This window comes from Aquarana catesbeiana, linkage group LG04 (assembly GCF_042186555.1).
Source record: "Aquarana catesbeiana isolate 2022-GZ linkage group LG04, ASM4218655v1, whole genome shotgun sequence".
NCBI classification, from domain to species: domain Eukaryota; kingdom Metazoa; phylum Chordata; class Amphibia; order Anura; family Ranidae; genus Aquarana; species Aquarana catesbeiana.
The window spans coordinates 664,721,076-664,744,840 of NC_133327.1; the positions used below are offsets into that span (position 1 = coordinate 664,721,076).

Sequence of the window (23,765 nt, forward strand, 5' to 3'; positions counted from 1 at the left end):
TGCATGTTCAATCTTGTCATGTATTGTGTATAGAGTGTATCATATCCTTTTAACCCTTTATCTCTTTTTTTTGCTCTTCTGTATCATATTCTGTAATAAATAAAATGTATTTTTTCTACTTACTACTGTCCAGTGGTTTATGCCCAATTTTTTTTATTTGTTGTATCAATTCCCATACGGATGTGGCCATAGGCTTGCTTCTTTCATATTTTCCACTTAATTTAAAGCTAAAATCTCATATAAGGTTTAGCAAGATAACGTAATTTTAAAAGTAATATTCAATTTAGCAATATTATTAATATAATAGCTGGTGATCTTGCTATGAAGGTGTAAGATAGGGGTCTACAAACTTTTCAAGCAAAGGGCCAGTATCTTGTCCTTCAAACTTTAGGGAGAGCCAGGTAGTGGCTGATGGGGGTAGAAAATATCCAGGGCCTAGCATCAGTGAGAATAAATATGGCCTCAGGCTTAGTGGTCAGTAGGGAGGAATGGAAGTGGGAGGAATATTGCCCCATCATTGGTATTAGTGGGAGGAACAGTGCCCCATCATTGGTATTAGTGGGAACAACAGTGCCCCATCATTGGTGTCCGTGAAAGGAATAGTGCCCCAGCCATCATTGGTGTCAGTGAAAGCATTAATACACCATCATTGGTGTCAGTGGAAGAAACAGTGCACAGTTGGTGTAAGTGGAAGGAATAGTGTCCAATCATTGGTATTAGTGGGAGGAATAGTGCCCCATCATTGATATTAGTGGGAGGAATAGTGCCCCATCATTGATATTAGTGGGAGGAATAGTGCCCCATCATTGATATTAGTGGGAGGAAGAGTGCCCCATCATTATTGTCAGGAATTATGGCCAACTGTTGGTGTCAGCGGGAGGAATAGTGTCTCATATCATTGAGGGAATAGTGCCCCATTATTGGTATTAATGGGAGGAATAGTGCCCCATCATTGGTATCAGTAAAATAAATAGTACACCATCATTGATGTCAATGAAAGAAAAAGAAAAAGTGCACCACTGTTGGTGTAAATGGAAGGAATAGTGCCCCATCATTGGTATCAGTGGGAGAAATAGTGCCCCAATATTGATATAGGTGGGATGAATAGTGCCCCATCATTGATATTAGTGGAAGGAATAGTGCCCCATCATTGCTATCAGTGGGAGAAATAGTGCCCCAATATTTATATAAGTGGGAGAAATAGTGCCCCATCATTGATATTAGTGGCAAGAATAGTACCCCATCATTGATATTAGTGGGATGAATAGTGCCCCATCATTGATAGTAGTAGGAGGAATAGTGCCTCATCATCAATAATAATGGGAGGAATAGTGCCCCATCTTTGATATTAGTGGCAAGAATAGTACCCCATCATTGGTATTAGCAGGAGGAATAGTGCCCCATAATAACTGATATTAGTGGGATGAAGAGTGCTCCATCATTGATAATAGTGGGATGAATAGTGTCCCATCATTAATATTAGCGGGAGGAATAATGCCCTATCATTGGTGTCAGTGACAGGAATTGTGGCCAACTGTTGGTGTCAGTGGGAGGAATAGTGCCCCATCATTGATATTAGTGGGAGGAATAATACCCCATCATTAGGGCCAGAGACAGGAATTGAGGCCAACTGTTGGTGTCAGTGGGAGGAATAGTGCCTCATATGATTGGGGGGGATAGTTCCCCAAGGGCCAGATAAAGGCTAGCCAAGGGCTGTATCTGGCCCTCAGGTTGCAGTTTGGAGCCCTCTGGTGTGGGGTAACTCTGTTCCCGTCTCCCATCTGTCCTCCTGTATTCTCATCCTGTCACGGGGAGTTTTGATGGAGATCACAAGTGGTATATACAGGCATCACCCACTCTTCTCACCATCAGGAAACCCACCCTGAGAAATGCCATTCATCTATCACCTATCACCTCTCACCTCTCACCTATCATCTATCACCTATCACCTATCACCTCTCACCTCTCACCTATCATCTATCACCTATCACCTATCACCTATCACCTATCACCTCTCACCTCTCACCTATCATCTATCACCTATCACCTATCACCTATCACCTATCACCTATCACCTATCATCTATCACCTATCACCTCTCACCTCTCACCTATCATCTATCACCTATCATCTATCACCTATCACCTATCACCTCTCACCTATCATCTATCACCTCTCACCTATCATCTATCACCTATCACCTCTCACCTATCATCTATCACCTATCATCTATCACCTATCATCTATCACCTCTCACCTATCATCTATCACCTCTCACCTATCATCTATCACCTCTCACCTATCACCTCTCACCTATCATCTATCACCTCTCACCTATCATCTATCACCTCTCACCTATCATCTATCACCTATCATCTATCACCTATCACCTCTCACCTCTCACCTATCATCTATCACCTATCACCTATCACCTCTCACCTCTCACCTATCATCTATCACCTCTCACCTATCACCTATCACCTCTCACCTATCACCTCTCACCTATCACCTATCACCTCTCACCTCTCACCTCTCACCTATCATCTATCACCTATCACCTATCATCTATCACCTCTCACCTCTCACCTCTCACCTATCATCTATCACCTATCACCTATCACCTATCACCTATCACCTCTCACCTATCATCTATCACCTATCACCTATCATCTCTCACCTCTCACCTCTCACCTATCACCTATCACCTCTCACCTCTCACCTCTCACCTATCACCTATCACCTCTCACCTCTCACCTATCACCTATCACCTATCACCTATCACCTCTCACCTATCACCTATCACCTATCATCTATCACCTATCATCTATCACCTATCACCTATCACCTATTGCATTATAGCATTTTGATATTTGAAAACTCCTTGGGAGAAGTACTGAGGATGTACTGAAAATACTGGGAGGTTTTCAGGAAACTATGACACTCCTCCTACCAGCCATGATATGCCTGCATTGCATAGAGAAACGCAGAGATAATGTGATGACGTCACCAGGTCTAAAATAAAGTCTGTAATGAAAATGGAAAGATTTTATCTAAATATGTAATTAGTATATTGAAGATGGGGGCAAGGAGGAAACAAAGAAAGCAAATATATAATCAGATTAAACTTTATCTTTAGGAATATGTATAATGTTCATATGTCTGGGATTGGGTGCAAAAGCATCTGGTGGATCTGTATTTTTTATCGTATTTACTTGTATCAGTATCAGGACCAATACCAAACATTTATGCAACTACTTGTACTAGCACAAATGTTCCCGATGCCTGATCTGATACCTGGGAGAGGCGGTGCAACTGGAAATCAGCGGGCGGAATAACGGAAGTGACGCTCCGTGTCGACGTCAGCGGTTGGACATCCCGACGGCCATCTTGGTACACCCTGCACTCGCTCCTGCAGTAAGCCAGCAGTGGACATCTTGTTACACCCAGTCCATATAGTTCGGGCTGGGTGTAACAAGATGGCCGCTACTGCTTTTATGCATTTGAGTGCAAGGAGTACCAAGATGGGCGTCGCAGGCAGCCTTTCCTCTCATGGCATTTCACTGCCTGCCCATCAGTGCCCATAAATGCCACCTATCAGTGCCCAATGCCCATAGGTGCCGCCTATCAATGCCAGCCACCTGTCAGTGCCACCTACCAGTGCCACCTATCAGTACCATCTATCAGTGCCAGCCACCTGTCAGTGCCACCTATCAATGCCATCTATCAGTGCCCGCCACCTGTCAGTGCCATCTATCTGTGCCAGCTACCTGTCAGTGCCAGCCACCTGTCAGTCCACCTATGAGTGCCAGCCACCTGTCAGTGCCACTTATCAGTGCCAGCCACCTGTCAGTGCCACTTATCAGTGCCATCTATCAGTGCCAGCCATCAGTCAGTGCCAGTCACCTGTCAGTGCCCCCTATCAGTGCCATCAATCAGTGCCAGTCACCTGTCAGTGCCACCTATCAGTGCCAGCCACCAGTCAGTGCCACCTATCAATGCCATCTATCAGTGCCAGACACCTGTCAGTGCCATCTATCTGTGCCAGCTACCTGTCAGTGCCAGCCACCTGTCAGTCCACCTATCAGTGCCAACCACCTGTCAGTGCCACCTATGAGTGCCAGCCACCGGTCAGTGCCACTTATCAGTGCCATCTATCAGTGCCAGCCACCTGTCAGTGCCATTTATCTGTGCCAGCCACCTGTCAGTCCACCTATCAGTGCCAAACACCTGTCAGTGCCACCTATGAGTGCCAGCCACCGGTCAGTGCCACTTATCAGTGCCATCTATCAGTGCCAGCCACCTGTCAGTGCCATTTATCTGTGCCAGCCACCTGTCAGTCCACCTATCAGTGCCAGCCATCAGTCAGTGCTCATCAGTGCTGCATATCAGTGCCACCTAATCTGTATTGTGCTTTGAAAACTGTCACATGACATTAAAAAACTATTGGTAACTGGTATTGGCAAGTACTTGGAAAAAAAGTATCCTAGTATTTATTTTTTTTATTCTTCTTTCAGAAGACCCCAACCTATGCTTGGACCCTTGGAACCAACAAAAAAGGGGGAACAATACAGCATTATGCACAAACTGGTTTTTGAGAGTAAATATTTGTATGATCTTTTTGTATTATCTTTATTTTACTAAAAATGTAAAAAAAAAAAAAAAGAAAAGAAAAGAAATCCAGACCCCCACCAAACGCTAGTTATGTAATAACATATTACAGGACTATACATTTTTCATTAGTTAGTCATCTGTAGAAAGCTATTTGTATGCAGCATTACATAAATCCTTTCCAGAAATAATCGGTGCAGTGGTTACATACAATTAGTTGTTGCACGAGAAGTACCCAACAAGACACAAGTGTAAGCTGTAATTACTCAGTAGGTGAAGTTATTGATGAGAATTAGCTTTTTGGTACAGTCTGAGCCCAGTTATGTCAAATAAACAGAGGCAGTAACATTACATAAATAAAAGTTAATTTGACCACATAATACATTATATACAATATGTTCACAAAAAATATTTTAAAGAAACATTGGAAAATATGGACTGTGAGATTATTTTTTTAAACCATTTATATCAATTATTATGTTTTTTATAAATGCAAAATGTTGTACCCAGATTACTGATATCAATTTTAAATTAATACTAATACTAATTTAAAAGTAATATTATTGTTGTAATTGCTAAATAATTGCTAAATAATCAATGTAAAAGTAATTATTAAAAATACTAAATAACAAAACAGCATCTGTATAACTGAAAAAAGTCAACGGCACAGATGTCCTTAAAATCCTTAAAATGTCCTTAAAGAGGAACTGCACTCTGCTCACATAATTTGTAATAAAACTATCTTTGCCATTCTGGAGCTTCCCTCCAACTACTTTGCATATTATTTTATATATACTGTGATTCTGTAATTGCCAAATACGCTGCAGAAATCTCCCTTCATTAAGTCTGGCTGCAGCCATTCTAACTGTGGGCAGCTGAAGCTGCTGCCTGTTCACTTCCTGGATTTACACAGACATACAGAGGCACACCTCCAGCTCTGCAGCTCCCATTGGCCCTCTTATGACTCATCCCCCCTCACTTCCTGGCAAACTCTCAGGAGAGCGAGAGAGAGCTGTGCATGATGTCATAAGCCTAGGCTAATGACCAGACAAGAAACAAGAAGTGGGCTGTATAAGGGATTGGTGGCAGAAAAAAAAAAATGTTTTACTATTCAATGTTAAAAAAATAAGGGCAGAAGATTTAATAGATGGAAAGTTAAAACAAATCACTGAAGGATCGTTTTAAATTGTAGCCATAGCATTTTATTTAGTTTTTGGATAGAGCATAGAAGTGTTGGAGGCTTCTTCATGTTTTCATCGCTTAACCAAAGAAATATTTCTTCAGTTAATTTCTATAAGGGATGTTGGTACAGCCAGTAAGTTTTTCTTTTCATAATACGTCCCTCATTTTTTCAATAAGAATGTTTTTATGGCTATCTGTGTTCCTATTGTGGACATTTCCCGTCTGTTTCTAAAGATCATTATTTAGCCATAAGCTAAGATATCCTTGGAGTTCTCCAAATCAGCTTTCTCTAGTCCGGATAATACAAACAAAAAACAAAAAAACCTGGTTTGCATTAAGCTTTATACATGTCAAAAATCTTAACATTTGAAACTAATTATAATAAATAATAATAATTCAAAAGTTACCACAATTTTTTCTTTTTCTTTATACTATTTACCTATTATTGTTTATTTATCTATTTATATAAATTGTTATATTTTTCTGTATACAATGAGCTTTGTCCTACCTCTTTTGCCTCCTGCACACCCTTATTTGTCTTTGGTCTGTCCAACTAACCAACAATGAGGTTTGAGAGGGAAGAAGAGTGGTGCAAAACGTATAAATGTATATATATATATATATATATATATATATATATATTTTTTTTTTTTTTTTTTTTCTTTTTTAATATATATATATAATTTTTTTTTGGTTTGGTTATAGTTTTTGGTTGGTTAGATTTTTAAAGTTTACCAATTTCTTGGAAGATTGCATTTTTCATATATATATATATATATATATATATATATATATATAAAAATATATTTATTAAATATTATTATTTATATATATATATATATATATATATATATATATATATATATATATATATATATATATATATATATATATATATATATATATATACATATAGTTTTTTAATTATAATGATAATATTTAATAAATGTATAAATGTATTTTTTTTATTATTATTTATTTTACTTTTTATTTTTTATTTTTACACTGTTCTTTAAAAAAAAAAAATCGGGTCACTTTATTCCTATTACAAGAAATGTAAACATCCCTTGTAATAGAAAAAAAAAAGCATGACAGGACCTATTAAATGTGAGATCTGGGACAAAAAAGACCTCAGATCTCATATTTACACTAAAACGCAATAAAAAAAATGTTCCCCTTTAAGACTGAAGGGCGGAAGTGACGTTTGACTTCCGCTTCCGCCCTCAAATGTTATAGAGCCGAGCGTAGGTCATCTTTCCCTCACTCAGCAACCAGCCTGTGCGGGAGGAGGACCCGATCGTCTCCGCCGCTACAGACGTCTCTGGTAAGAGGCGGAGATGACCGGAGCGTGGCGGGAGGGCTGGGCCCTCTCCCGCCCCCATAAAAGTGATCTTGTGGCGAATACGCCGCTGAGACCACTTTTATCCGAAAGAGGACTGTCCACTCTTGGAGAAGATACCGGGGTTAGTGCTGGTTCACACTAGACGCGGCACGACTTGCAGGTCGCCTCACCGAGGCGACCTGCACACGACTGCCGGGGCGACTTGCAAGACGACTTCTGTATAGAAGTCTATGCAAGTCGCCCCCAAAGTAGTACAGGAACCTTCCTTCTAAGTCGGAGCGACTTGCGTCGCTCCGATTAGAACGGTTCCATTGTACAGAACGGGAGGCGACTTGTCAGGCGGCTAGGTCGCCTGACAAGTCGCCCCCGTGTGAACCGGCCCTTATGGTAGCTAGCTGCTGATATAACAACGGTATTCCTCTTCAAACAACCGACGTTCAACTGCGGCGAGTGGTCCTTAGGTAGTTAATTATCCAATCATCTGCAGATGAAATAAGTGAACAGGGATTTTCTTTTCATATGATTGGATAATTGCAGTGAATGTACACCTTTTATTGTGTGAATGTTCTCAAACCCTTTGGTAAATCAGCCTCACAGTCACTTTGCCCTGAATGGTCAGTGTCTCTTTAACCAACATTGCATTGTCTATTTGTTTTCAATTATTCATATCCTTCCTCTGTATGCAGATTATTTTTTATGCATAAGGTAATACGGGGAATAAATTACCATTAAAGGGTCCTTCACATTGTAAGTACGGTACAAATGGTAACAAAGTGGATCGGTTTAAGAGTGTTAAAAACAACACCATCAGTTTTTATTTGGACTATTGTCTGCATTTAGAAGCAATAAAAATTTGTGTAAATTTCTAGGTTATCATAACTGCATTTTAAACTATCTTCCTACGGATTAAAAAGTAAACATAACTTTTTTTTTTTTTTTTCTTTGTTCAACTAAAAGTAGAAGTAGAAGCTTTTAGCTGAAAACAATTATCTCTTCATTAGAAGTACTTGAACTGAATCAGGATGAGCTTCTCTTGATTGTCCAATACTTAGCCATGAGCTTCAATTAAAAGGCTGTATTTACCTGTGATGTGCGCTGGGCACAGCCAGGAGGAAATAATAATGAAGTAATTATATGTAATTATTGGAGCTAAAAGTACAGCTGTACTCAAATTTTAACATGAAAAATGCATTTATTTTTTTTTTACAAAGGGCTAAAAAAAAAAAAAAAAAAAATGATTATAAGGAGAACTGGGTAGTTATTAAAAAAGTAAATAGGGGTTCAGGAAAAAAAGAAAAAAAAAAAAAAAAGAAAGACAACATTCACTGACAAAATAAGCTGGTCTGAAGAAAGTTTTAGTAAGCTTTTTTTTTTTTTTAAGTTCCTAAAGGAGAATAATTTCAATTAGCATTTCTAAGCCTCGCCATTAATCATTTAAGCGCTGTAATGGGCATTTGGGAAGCTGCACAGATGTAGAAAAAGTATGCAAGTTGATTAGTAAGGATAATGAAATCGATGGCATTAGCTTTGCATAATTGTGTTAATCACGATAGAATGTATAGATCATAATAAATTTTAGTTGAATGATGGTGCACTTTTTTTAACCCCTATTCTAATGATAAGCACCTGAATCCTACATTAAGTTTTGTAACCTCCCTGCATGATTAGGTCAGATTTTTGCGTCTCAAAGCGGTACAATTGTTTTGCATAGAAATTTGGCATTTTATATTGTAGGCCTGTAATTCTTAGCTATAACACACTTATATCTGTCCAAACAAGAGTCTAGTAGATATCCCGGGTATGATGAAGTTTGAAACACAAAATCATAAATTATAATATAATAAATAACTATAAAAAATTATATATAAAAAAAATAATATAATAATAATAATAATAATAAAATTAATATTTTAATTAATTACATTTTAATTAATTTTTAATCACTATCGCTCAATTCTGCAAGTGTTCTAATTTGCTATCGCTGTTTTCTAGCTGGTCTAAAACCACTTTTGACATAAAGGGACACTTTTTGTTATGGACAATCTCCAGTTTCCAGACAGAAAGAACAGTATATATAATATAAAACTGCATGCAGGACAATGGACAAAACATTGGGAGAAAATCGGATGTGAAATGATTTCATACAGTAATGTAATCTGTAAGATTACAGTGTACTGTATGTGTTATGAATTTTCTATTTTTTAAATTTGCCACCTGGCTCCGCCCCCATGTGTTGCGGCTCTGTCCTCCGCCCGATGCCTCGCAAACAGAGACATCGGGCGGAGGACAGAGCCCAAAGACACAGCGGGGGGAGATCACAGGATCCTGGGGACAAGGTAAGTACACTGCACCAGGATCCTGCAATGCAATCCCAGTGTGCTTGGAGTTACCACTAATGGTCCTGAAATTTAACCCCGAGCCACATTTGGGAAAACCGCCAGGGAGGTTAAGCTTCTTAGTGTGCGTAGCAGGTAAAAAAACAAATTAAAGTACCGATTCAGAGCTGCATTTCTTCCACTCTCTGTGTACAGAGAGTCTGTGTCTGCTCACCACCAAAGGACACCAAGGAATTGGAGGAGCACACCAATGCACTGTCCAAATTGTGTATTGGGCCATTGTGATACAACTGCATCAATTTTGTCCCCACCCTGGGACCAACCCTCCTTAATGCATTTCACCCTCAGTGGGTTTGACCCCAATCAAGCCCGTTGGGAGTGAAATTCAGTAAGGTTAGATGGTCCCAGGGTGAGAACAGTATCAATGCAGATGTATCACTGATAGCTGCATAAGGCTGCATTCACACCTGAGCGTTTTCAGCTCATAAAACGCTCATAAAACACCCAAAATAAGCCTAAAAAACGCCCAACAAGCAAAATCACATTCATTTCAATGGCAGCTGTTCACATCTGAGCATTTTGTCACCTGAAGCAAAACACCTGAAAAATGCCCTAAGCTGAAAAAAGAACATGAGCTTCTTTGGGGCAGATTACAGGCCTTTTAGAATGGTGACCTGAACAAAATTGCGGCAAAAACGCTGCAAAATCACGGCAAAACACAGCAAAATTGCCGTAAAACTGTGCGACTTTGAAACACTCAGGTGTGAATGCAGCCTAAACAAGTTTTTGGAAGAGTGGACTGCTGTACGACTCTCATTCCTTGGTGCTCTAGGAAGTAACAAAATCATTTATGAAAATGAGAAAATTATATTTTACACCGGAAAAGGAGGGGAAGGTGGAAGAAGGGAAGAAGTGAAGAAGGAAAAAAGGACAGAAGGAAGGCAGGAAAGTAGGAGAAATGAAATGAATGGAAGTATGTTGGTCGGATCAGAATCTTTAACCACTGGATCTAAAACCTACTTTAAAAGTTGATCTACAGCAAAAATCATAATGCTGATCTACAGGCACAATGCAAATAAAGCCCCAAAAACACTCTCTCCATCTACAGGTGCTGCCCCAGATATAATTTTTTAATTTACAGTGTTTTTGCAGAAAGATAGGCCTTATCGTCTTCCCTGTAAGATTATCACAGGGCTCTAAAAAAAAAATCCTACATTAGCAGCAGCCCGGAGGAAGGGTTTTCCGGGCCTGTTTACATAATACATATTTCAATTGCCCTCTGCCTACATGGAAGGTTTACACTGTAGACCAGCCTTTCTCAACCTTTCTAACACCGAGGAACCCTTGAAATTACTTTCCGGTCTCAGGAAACCCCTACTAAAAATGACTATATCTACAACTCATGATACATTAGTGTGATGGTTAGTGGGAAGAATGCTCCTTACGCTGGGGGTCATTGGGAAGAATTACCCCCTTACAGGTAGCTAAAAAGATCAACGGTGTCAGTAGAAACTTATCTGAGAGGCAGAAATTGCTCATTGCTCAAGGAACCCCTAGCAACCTCTGGGGGAACCCTAGGGATCCATGGAACCCTGGTTGAGAAACCCTGCTGTAGACAGTCTACATGCCAGCTGAGTGACCACACTAGTTAAACAACAACAGTCACTCTAAAATTTTGCCTGCTCTTGCCTGCACTGATAGTAAATCAAGGTTGTGCTGTGATGGGTGACACAGGAGTTGGTATCTCCTCTAGCATTGCCAGGGCACATATAATGTTGTCTATCTTTACACCAGCCTGCTCTTGCATGGTCTGATACGAAGTGAAGGCAGTGAAAAAAGACACCATAATGTGTGTAACAGCTAGGACAGAGGTGATCACTGTGCTTCTCTTTCTGTTCAGAGCTGTTCAGCACAGTGGCTCTGAACCTTTTTGAGACTAGGATATAGCCAATTCTTCCAAACCCTTCCAGTAAACAGTAAAGAATAAAGTTTATACTCACAGGATATATGTATTGAAATGCTGGAAAGCTCTAAATAGGGTTGGGTGCCACTGTGGAGAGTGAGGTTGTGGAGGGGGTTAGGGGACTCTGCAGAAGACATTGAGGCCCTGTAGGTGATTAGGTTTGTGGAGGGGGCTGGGTGTCACGTTGTGAGGGGGGGGGGTTGTAGAGTTGGTTAGGGGAATCTGCAGCTTGGTGGCCCTGTAGAAGATTAGGTTTTTGGAAGAGTCAATGAGTACTGTGGGAGGTTGGGGAACGCTGTTGCACACTACTGGAGGTGGGGTGCACTTTGGAAGATTGAGGCTTTACAGCAGGCTGGATGGCACTGGGAAAGGCTGGCTGGAAATGTTTGAGTTTGGAGGACTCTGAGGAGGCTAAGGATTTTCAGGGGTCCTGGGGGCACTGTAGGCCATTAAGGGAGGCTGGGGGTCACTATGGGAGCTGGGAGGTACTGTGAGAGGTTAAGGCATCTATAGCTGGCTGGCGGCCCCAGGGAAGAGAGGCCAAAGCCCAACAGTGGGCCATGATTTAGAGCATCTTTTTTACTTAAAGCCGAAAGCAACCCCATCCATTTAAAAGTCTCAAAAAACAGTTACATTTCTGGCACGTGCCGAAAATGTAACACTCCCACTGGTTGCACTCTCAACCAAACTGTCAAGCCATCAAATGGCTGGTGTCACATGTGCAGCATCATGGCAGTTGTAGATTAAACTTAGGCCAAGATAGCAGCTTCCTTGGCTGAAAATGATAGAAGGGTTTACTTCCACTTTAATATTAGAGAAGAATAGCAGGGTGAAAATAAAGAGAAAGCATGTTGATGTGTGTCCCAGCAATCACGGCTCTTTTACTCTTAAGAGCTGCCTCCTTCATTTGATATTAGGGCAAGAAAGAGCAGGCTAAATGTAAAAATGTAAGAATGCTATCAGGCATTTGAGGGCAAGGGTGGGCATAGTTGGCCATCTTGATGTAGAACCAAGTGAAAACAAGCGAGAAGAACCTCGTTATTTTCACTAAACATAATTTGGAAACCAAGTCAGAAAGAACATAGGGGCATTGAGGGAGTCAGGGACTGTACAGTACATATCCAGGCTCAGGTGTCCCCACACAATGAGAAAGCCTCCTAAGGAGATCTTTGGTCACCCAATATATGAACATTGCTGTGCATAATCTTGGATCAGAGGACACTGGATAAACAGGTGATATATCTTCTACATCTAATGCTGAAAATTCACTTTTGCCTGGAGATAAGCTTTAAGAATAAAGTTTTTTCTAGTTTTCCTGAAACATTTGCTTTAAGTTTGTATGATTTTGAGGAATAAATTGGACTTTTTTAACAAAATTTTATGATACTGCTGCATACGTAGGCACAAAGATCAACTTAAAGTGGTTGTAAAGGCCCATGAGTTTTTACAGTCATACATTCTGTGCATGAAGGTAAAAAAAAACCCACCTGTGTGCACCTCCCCCTCTAGTCTCCCCTAATATTTACCTGAGCCCCATCTGAATCTAGCAATGTGCACAAGAGCAGCAGCTCTCCCTGGTCTTTTCCTACTCATTGGCTGAGACTGCTGTGGGAGCCATTGGCTCCTGCTTCTATCAATCACAGCCTGTGAGCCAATGAGGAGAGAGCGAGGGCGGGGCTGAGCCACCCTCCATGTGTGAGGCTTGGAAGTAAGCCTGCTCAGGTGCCCCAATAGCAAGCTGCTTAGAGGGAGGGGCCAGGTGTGCCAGTGGGGGACCCGAGAAGAGGAGGATCGGGGGTGCTCTGTGCAAAACTATTGCACAGAGCAGGTAAGTATAACATGTTTGTTATTTTAAAAAAAAAATCTGCCTTTAATATCACTTTAAAAAGTTAGGCAACTGGGTCAAATTCGAGCAAAAATTAATAAGAACAGCAGCAAAATTAGGTTGGCTGATAAAAGTATTCTGGTGGTATATGTGTCTATTATCTGAACATGCTTCCAATAAACAAGAGATGAATTCAGATCAGGCTACTGGTCTGAATGCTACTAAAAGAAATTGCTAAACTGTCAATCTTAAATAGGTATGCACAGAGGAGTACAATGTTTTCTATGTGATAGTTCACATCCCCAATTTTTCTATACTGCAAATAATAAAGTTCTAAATAAATTAAGTAAATTAAGTAAGTCCATTAGAAAAAAAAGGAAAAACCGAACACAGTTCAACACAGCTTCCAGAAAAAATAAGTGCAGACAACAACCTCAAAGAAAATTACTTTGACACCAGAAGCCAGTCATGATAAATGTCATTTGAAAAATCAGGCAGAAGTACAAAAAGTACCCAATAAATCTGTCTAGCAGTTTTTTTTGTACAAGTCTGCCTTTCTTGTCAAATACAAAAATTGTAACCAAAATAAAATTTGCAGGGGTGAAAAGTGTAAATAAAAAAAATTCTAATAAACAAAAAAAACAAAAAAAAATTATATATATATCTATATATCTATATTATATATATCTATAGATCTGTATTTCAACATTTTATTTACTCCTTAGGGGGTCATATTTTCTTTTCATTTTGTTTTTATTTTTTATTTTTAACCTTCCAGACCAAATTTACCGGTGTCAGTATGTGCCAGTTAACTTGACAATAACTCTGACTATTTTGTTTTGTTTTGATGTCAGGTCCTAGAACTAGGAAGCCACATATTTGTGCTTTCTATGTTTAAGGTGTAAGGTTTAATAACATTTTCATGGCAAGGGACATTTTACATTTGGACTTTAAAAGGCATATTGTAGTTACAAAGGGGTTAGTGGATATTTAAACCTCAAATTAACATTAAATAATAATCAACTCTCAGTATTTTTATGAATTTTAGTCAAATTTTCTTTGTCCTGGGGCAAGCCTAGATAGTTCATTTGAATTAAAATAATGACACAGTCCACATCCATTTTCTGTAACAATCATTTTAAAAAAGTGTATATATATATATATATATATACTTTATATGTACAAAAATTATTTCTACCATATTATACAGATTAACAGTGTATTTTTGTGTAAAATGTTCTAAAGAAGTTCTTCAGGAAATTGGCAAGCCTCTACCTCATACTTGAATGCAGACTGTTTAATAATTTATAGCCTTCAGATGACTGATTTCCATGGAGAGCTCACATACACCATTTCATGGCTCAGCCTTATCTGTGATCAGTAGTGCTTAGATGGACTGGTTGCTGCCATGGATGCTATAAAGCTGGCAAAGTAAATGAGCTGATCATCAGACAAACGTCTTCTAGCCTGACATGCGCATGTATTATTCAATGTATGTCGGGGATCTCCCCAATACAAACCTATGAGGCAATAACTTGGTTATCTATATTTGTCTATGCCTCATCAGACTGTCAGGAGAAGAAAGCCAACCCACCCATGACAAAGGTTTCTTGATGTTTTGGGTCAATACATGAGGAGAATACCATACAATACTGCCTAAACTGTTCCATTGTATGACAATCTGTACATGTGGAGGCCAAAAGAAATCAATATTCGTTTGTGGTGCATCTCCTAACAGCTACCAGATATTTTTAACCCTGTTAACAGATAGGAACTGAGACCTTGAAGGGAAAACAACTGATTTTTGGTCAGTTTCATTTAATATTCAATGTCTTATTTTTTCTATATATTTAAAAAAATATATATATTTTTTTTAATTTTCTTAATTTTACAAATAACTAAACATTCACACAGAGTGCACCTGTGATACCAAAATCGCAAAGTACGGTGGACTTTCTAATAAGAAAGTATGCTTGGAATCACCTTGTGTTTACCTGGCACAAGGGGAATGTTTGCTCAATACAACCAGTTGGATTGAGCAAAAAAATGGGTAACAGTTTTCCTGTAAGCCCATCTCAACCCATGGATAATGCTTAGATGAACACTCTCCAAGGAGAGACAACTGACCAGGTTTTAATTTCCAAACTGATCACTATAGTTTCTTTCCAAGATAGTCCAGCACGTGTGTCAGGGCTGGGCTCAACCCTTCCTTCTCTGAGCTGGCCAATCAGCTTTCGGCTAAAAGCTCCCATCTCTCTCCAAAGTTATTCAGCTGTCGATGATATCCTGCTCGTCAGTCCTGATTACTTAAGCCATCCAGTCCAGAGGAGCTCTGCCTTCGCCTTGGTCAACATCACAAGAAACATCTCCTGCGTTCCTGTTTAAAGACTGGCTTTGTCCTCATCCCTTCTGGCTCCGGATCCTGCTTGCTGTTCCACTACTATGATCCCTGACTTCTGGCTTGGCTGACTATCCATTCCGGTTACTGAACTTTGGCTATGTTTTGACTACGTTTGTTCTTTTTACTTTTATTATTAAACAAGTGTGATTTAACTGTACTTCTGTCTCGGTCTGATTTCATGGTCTCTGACAACGTGTCAGTTTGTTAGTACAGTGCTTTCCCTCCATCCTCCAGAGACATAAATATTCAAGATTGCACAATGCAAACATAAATATCTGCAGAACAATCTTTGGTGTGAAGCTTGTTGACAGCTTAAAGAGGAAGTAAACCCTCTCTAAAAAAAAAAAAAAAAACACCCTGCAGGACAAAGGCATATGAGCTAGTATGCATAGCATACTAGCTCATTATGAATTACTTATCTGAGATCGAAGCCCCCGAAGCGACCCTCGTTCACCTCCTCCGTCGCCACCGGAGAGACTTCCGGATATCACTGCTCCGGCGCTGTGACTGGCCGGAGCAGCGATGACGTCACTCCGGCGCATGATCAGTGATCAGTGACGGCATGATCACCTTCAATAACGGCACGCTCAGTGTGCCTGCACCCATGTGCGCTGTAGACATTGGTGCCCGTTTTTAGGAAAATATCTCCTTAACCGTGTGGGTTAAGGAGATATTCCTTGCACCAACAGGTAAGCCTTAATCTAAGCTTACCTGTAGGTTAAAGTGGTCTTTAAGGGTTTACAACCACTTTAAAACCTAACATTGGCCCATCTATGTGCCCCTTCTTTATGAGTTCTAAATATAACAGATGAATAAGGGAAATATTAAATATAATAAACTCCCTTTAGCGGACTAGGTTAAAAAAACTGAATTCTGATTTCTAAATAGATATAATATACTGCAGCCTTTCCCAACATTCTTTACCCAATCTATACCTGTCAGGGCTGGGCGCAGTCCTTCCTTCTCAAAGCTGGCCGCTCAGCTGTCGGCTAATTGCCAGCTATTTTCTCTCCACAGTGACTCACCTGTTGATGATATCCTGCTCGTCAGTTCTGCCTACTTAAGCCGTCCAGCCCAGATGATCTCTGCCTTCGCCTTGGTCACATCTCTAGAGATGCTCTCCTGTGTTCCTGTTAAAGACTTACTTGGCTGACATTCCTTCTGGCTCCAGATACTGCTTGCTGTTCTACTACGCTCATCTCTGGCTCCCTGACGTTTTGGCTTGTCTGACTATCCGTTCCGGTTCCTGAACTCTGGCTATGTTTTGACTACGTTTACTCTGTTTACCTTTTTTATTATTATTATTAAACAAGTGTGATTTAACTGTACTTCTGTCTCGTTCTGATTCATGGTTTCTGACAATACCATTCCCACTATCCACAAATGTGGATGGATTTATACTTTATACTTTTTAAAATGAAGACTGTAAATCAGAAAACAGCCTGCCTGAGATAAGGCTTTTGATGCATTCCTGAATTCCTTCTTTGAGTAAACACGGAGTCATACAATACTATATAATTTTGCTCTTAACATGCTTTAAATGATGCAGTACTACATTTAATAATTTTAACACATAATCATAATGAAAAATGATTGAGTTCAAATAAGCACATCAGTTAATATGCATACATAGATAAAAGGCAAGAAAATCATTTAAAATGTTGAATAGGCACTTACTGGAATTACAGTTAATCCTGATACAGTCTAGATAGGGAAGAATAGATGAGAAATGAATATTTATCCTTCAAGGTATTAGCTGCAGACATCCAATAAAATTACAGTCCACCCTTCCGGGGACAGACACATGTACATCTGGCCACTGTGTATCATATATATTCTTCTATCCAACTTGCTCACAGACACAAAATTGTCTTAGTATAGTCATGTTAATAGTAAGTTAAAATGGCCATTTCAAACAGCGCTACATGGAAACAAATCTAGGTAGGTTTTATTTCAGTCAAAGATAAGCGACCTAGACAGGCAGCTACCTCTTCCCATAAATGCAAGAACATTTAGTAAGAAACTGAATGACATATGTTCCGTCACAATGGGGTACAGAGCTTGCCTTAAAAAAGATCAGCCACCTTGGACAGTTATGTCTCCCCTCAAAGGCTTAAAATGTGGAAACAAATATTAGCTGGTGTATCAAACTTTCTGACTGTAGTATTTTAAATATCTTGGAAACAAATTACTAAATGTATTTAACACTATTTTTTTTTTTTTTTTTTTACGATTATTGATTTTTTTTTTTTTTAATTTAATAGTCAAAGATTTTAGAGCTGAATTGTTGAAAAGCATAGGCTTGTTAGATCAGCTTTAGACTTCTATCTTGTGTAAAAAATGTTTTTTTTTCCTCAAAAAAAATAACCATTTAAAATCTTAAAATATATATTTTTTTTAGCAAGCAAATGCATGACGCTGTGGGATATATTTTTATATTATTTTATTTTTAATTGCTTTGAGGAGCACATTTGTTAAAAAAAAAAAAAAAATCAAAGATTTCGTTTCCATTTAGCAGCGTTTGTCACGTGTCGTCAACCGCATCAGAAAAGTGGTGGCAAACAGTCTGGGATCAAAACAAGCACACGTCTTTTCACAGGAAAAACTGCAGTGATGGATTCCTGGGATATTTTTCGACAGATTCTGCATGTAAGCCACTAGAGGGAAGCAGAGCAGTGTCTGAAATATATTTATTATGGATTTTTCTTTTTGTTGGAATATATATTGTAATAAAAGGTACTTTAATCACGAGTCCACTTGGATATGGCAGTCCAGTCTTTTTTTTTTTTTTTTGTCAATGTATTTTTTCTTTTACCAACCTATTCTTGTGCAATAATTACAGAGGAATAAATATAAAAAGAAAACAATAGAAGCACAAATAAATTATCAACAAAAAGAAACATAAGGATTTATGTTTATAAATGTCCAACCTATCTTTTTTTTTTTAAATAATTTTTTACATTTTATTTTTAATATAATGCTCCTAAATATAGTTTTGTGCTTTAGAAGCCCACTACAAAATAAACCAAGGTTTTAAAAAACATTTTTCTGTGGAAGAATTAGTGTGGAGTATGTTCACCAGACTGTTTGCTAAGGGCCGCAGACCTTGGTCTTTGAAGGTTTATGTTCACTTTTGATCGAAGACGTACATAATGCAATCACAAAAATAAGTATTAAAAAGAAATACAAAAAAACAAAAGAACAAAAAGTGATTTTAGTGTACAAGAGACTGTTCAAAAAGAGAAGATACAGAATAACAACGTGAGCCAAAGCTTCTATTCACTATATTCACATACTAACATGTTCATGCTAATAAATTAAACACGGTGTACTTTATGTGTACCCCTTTTATAAATTATAATAATAGGAGACCAGTGTAATTAAAAAAATGATAATTTTTAGTCTTCTCTTTTTAAACTGTTTAATATCATAAAACTGTATTTTTGCAAGCAGAAATAAATAAAGTTTCCGAGTAAGTAATTAAAATAAATAAATAAATAAATAAATAGATATATAAAATAAAGTAACTATAGAGGCAAGCAAGAAGAAAGATGTAAGCTTGTGAGAACAGATTCATCTTGTTTTGGTGTTACCTAAGTTAACCGTAAGTTTTACACGTCCAGCATCCAGTTCCAAACGCAAAGTATCTGCAGATTCTCTTGAAGTGGTCGCCATTAAAATGCCATATGCACGCTGCGACCGGAAACGCAAAGTCACATCTTCTGCCTCCGTGTGCATAACAACAGGAAGTTGTATTTTCATAAACATGCTTCCGTCATAACTCAAAATAGTGGCCTCTGAAAGAAATATACAATAAAGTTTTAATTATAGATTTTCCCAGTTCATTTTGGTAAAATTTAGTTATGAACAATATTTGGCCCTATTACCCCGAGATAAAGTAGAAAAACAGGCAAAACTTAGTTGTTTTCCATTTTGGAAAAAAAAACAATCATTTTTCTTTTTTTAACCTCTGTGTCCCATTGTAGATATCTTCCTTCGCTTCCTGTCCCATAGCCAAAACAGGAAGTTGAGGGAATCCCTAGTTGTCTTCAGGGTTGTCAGAACTAGGGTCCCCATTGGAAGATTCCACCTCTATTCCTGTTCTGAGGACAACCAAAATGTGGGGATTTTCTTTCACTTTCAGTGATAATGGTAAACAGTACAAATACAGAGGGTTAAACTCCTGAATGGGGACACAAACAGCAATACAAATCTGACAGGTGTTCTAATCCCTCTCCAATCTATCCAAAACTAAAAAGAAAAAAAAAAAAGTTCTGCATATTGCTGCTATACTTTAAAAAAAAAGTCGGATCAGCAAAAGCTGGAGGGGGAAGAAAGTGGAAGTTTGGGCTGTAGCAACCATCCAATGTTAAAGTAGAACAATAGGCACCATTTTTTTCCATTTTGGATAGAATAAGTAAGAGTTATAGCCCCTGTCTGTTTTTTTTTTTTTTTTGCCATCATTGTCCTATTGGGGACATGTACCTTCACTTCCTGTTCCATAGCCAAAACAGGAAGTAATAGGAAATCCCTGCAAATTATGGCAATTAATAAGCGGTACTTCTAGGTATAATATCCACCCTATACTTAGTTGACCACCACTGCGCCTCGGAGAATCAGCCTAGATGATGATTATCATCAGTTGGTATAGCCTACCTATAGCTGCCACTTGGTAAATATCAACTGTGCAAACAATATTTTCAAATCTTGTGACGTGACAATGGTGCACTACACCCCACGTGAAGAATTAAAAATGTGGCGCTATCCCAAATACACTATATGTAATGTCACTATTTACAGTGAAGATCCTAATCTAGTGAACACATTTTTACGGGTGTATATTGAAAAAAATGAAAAATGAAAAATGAAAAATAAAAATAAAAATAAACCAAATGAAATCAAAAACACCAAATTAAATACAATACCTAAAGTGACTCAGTGCTGACACTTCTAAAAAATCATATGTGTCAATCCTATTACAATCAACGAGTGTATAACATTAAACCAATAACACAATGTACATATTAAACATTGACTAAGTGACTATTATACAATAATTATAGTCCGTGACAAGTGCACACATATGTGAAAAAAGTCAGTGATAATGATTCAAAAAATCAACTGTGCCACAGCAAGTCCTTATTGTTCCTGAAGTTTAATTGAACCTTCCACCACACCTATGTGTTCAGTGCTCCCTGACTTTTAATATCGCACACTTCAAATTACACTTCAAAAGATCCACTCACATTGTGTAAACACTATAAAAGCACAGCAAAAATCCACGGCAATCTGTACACCTCTCCTCGCCCGCTCGTCCAATAGTCCCACCGTCTCCCCTGATAAGCGAACCACAGAGCTTGCTTCCTTCTGTCACTAAGTATGTGGTGTTTAACCTTCGCTCGGCCACGCCCCCGACATGTTTCGCTACACCTGTAGCTTATTCATGGGATCCCTCCCACAAATTTTCAGCAGCTGTCATCTTCTGTGTCTGAGAACTTGTCAAAAGTGACTCATGCTGATAACAGAGGAATGGAGCACCACAAAGAAACTACACTTAGAGCTTTGGAGAGAGATAAGTAAACACTACAGATATATGTGCCTAGGTCATATTTCATGAATGGGGTTTACAACCACTTTAAAGGTAAACATAACAAATCGTGAGGGTGAGTCTCACTAATGGCAGGGGGGGGGGGGGGGCACAGACAACAATAACAACCTAACAGGTGTTTTAATCCTTCTCCACTTTATCCAGGTAAAGGTAAAGTGAGACTTGATGGACATGTGTCTTTTTTCAACCTCACCTGCTATGTAATTATGTAAGATATAGGCCTATGCAGAAATGCACCATATACTGACCCTTCCAGCACCGGAAAAGGCAGAAAGTGATGTGCAGGAAGTAAGAGAGGCTTCATCTCGAAAAAGCACGGGGCAAAGAGAAACACAGAAAGGAACCTTAGAAGCAGATTAAAGATTCTAAGGTCATTTTAACTGTTGGGGAAAAAAAGTCATATAAAAACAGCCAATGCATTTCGGGGGCAACAACATTCCTCCTTCATCAGGGCTCAGCTTGGAAGGACGGTGACTTCACAAGTCTGTATTAGAACCAGTATTGAACGTTCCACATGGAGTAACAACTTGACAGCAGTTGTTGAGCAGCAATACTGGTTCTAATATAAAAGTTCCCAGTGCCTCTTTGAGTATGTTCTTCAGGGGTAAAACGAAGACTGCTGGCCAAAATGTAAAGATCTGTTAGTTGCGAGCCAACTGTCAACTTGATGGTCTACTAAAGAGAGTCCTAAGGGTATGAGATGAGATGGGTGTATGTTCCGAGTGTGCTGGGGTGAATGGTGCAGTGTGCCAAGTGTGTTGGAATTACTTCTCTATACACTGTGCTGTACATTGCCTACTCCAAACCAGAGACAGAACATTTTTTTATGCTGTGCAGTATGTTACATACTCCACCTCCTCCATGAACACTGTGCTGTATATTATACATGTATATCAAGCCATTGATCATCACAGTATTCTCATATTAATAGTCATACACGATATTGTCAAAGTATTGGGACACCTGCCTTTACAGGCACATGAACTTTAATGGCATCCCAGTCCTAGTCTTAGGGTTCAATATTGAGTTGGCCCACCCTTTGCAGCTATAACAGCTTCTACTCTTCTAGGAAGGCTGTCCACAAGGTTTAGGAGTGTGTCTATGGGAATGTTTGACCATTCTTCCAGGAGCGCATTTGTGAGGTCAGGCACCATTAGAGTCTCCACTCTAATTCATCGCAAAGGTGTTCTATCGGGTTGAGATCAGGACTCTGTGCAGACCAACCAAGTTCCTCCACCCCAAACTCGCTCATCCATGTCTTTATGGACCTTACTTTGTACACAATGACAGTGAGTGTTCTGGTGGGAGAACATCCCCCTATTAGAACACAATAGCACAGCAAGGGGATCACTGTACTAACATCAGATTGTTAGTAAAGCGACTCCGACCTTTTTTTTTTTCAATAAGAAGGGATTCCTAGTTTAATGAGTACCTCAGAACAGGGTGACACTGTAGGTACTAATAAGAAATGTGCCAACGTTCCTATAAATATATCTACAAAATGGGAAACTACAAAAAAATGGGACTTTGAGGGCACATGAGTAGTAATGCTAGAAAAAGTAGAAATTGTATTTTAAATTTTATTAGCTTAAAATTACAAAATTATTAAATTGTACATTATATTCTAAAAACAATACGTCATACATGTAACGTTGCGAACATATCAAGTGGATATTCCCTTGCCTGTACCATCTCTAACCCTATACATAATGTGTACAGTCTAACATTTGATTATAGAGAGGAAAGAAACCTTCCCCAGTACGTGAACGTTGTGACTGTAGAGGCGTAGATGGGTTTGGATTGCAGGTCTGATAGTCCACTTGTTGATGTTCTCTATATGCTTATAAACTCGTGCTCAACATGTTTCGCGTTGTGAAACGCTTCCTCAGGAGCTAGAGGTAGTTCTGTTAGATATGCATATAAAATAGATTTTTATCAGTATGAATATATATATTGTATATCCAATAATCATGACAAAATAGATTTTTACAATATGTATACTCTAGAGTCTTAACTACCCGTGATGATCCATGGAGGCCCCCCATAAAGGAAAGCGGTCTCCCGGGTGCCAGCGGTACAACCCAGTGATTGGGGAGGCTATTCAAGCTACGCTACCAATACCCACATAGCTATGTGGAACGGTTTGAAAAAAGAAAAATAAGCTAATGTGGTATATGTATATCCTCAGGGGTTAACACCCCCATATATGTGCCCCAAAGATAATAGTATACGTAATGATAAACTGTCCCTTAGCACATTACACCAATCTAACTATATTGCAACCATTAGAAGATGCAGGTATAGAATAAGGTAATTGGTAGAATTTCTATAGGCCATATAAATATACTAATAATAGCTACCAATTTATAGGTGGGATATTTGTACCCATCCTCATGCTGGCTCCATCAAAAATTCTCCTAAACCCCGATTCTATAAATATAAATCAATAATGTTGTATAACACATTTAAAGAGGGAGCAGAGTTAGGACCTGCAGATAGT

The 23,765-nt window shown here is 38.8% G+C and overlaps 1 protein-coding gene across 18 annotated transcripts in view; it reads right to left on the reverse strand.

Moving 5' to 3' along the window:
* NRXN1 (neurexin 1) overlaps positions 1–23,765 on the reverse strand; it is a 1,909,081-nt gene that overhangs the window by 960,947 nt on the left and 924,369 nt on the right. For 11 of the 18 annotated variants that reach the window (XM_073628558.1, XM_073628539.1, XM_073628538.1 and 8 more), the window contains 2 exons: positions 19,251–19,454; positions 17,335–17,361 (listed from right to left, as the gene is read on the reverse strand). In XM_073628558.1, the coding sequence (XP_073484659.1) occupies positions 17,335–17,361; positions 19,251–19,454 (231 nt within the window). The remainder of the gene's footprint in view (positions 1–17,334; positions 17,362–19,250; positions 19,455–23,765) is intronic. The other 7 variants (XM_073628543.1, XM_073628542.1, XM_073628557.1 and 4 more) reach the window with 1 other exon arrangement.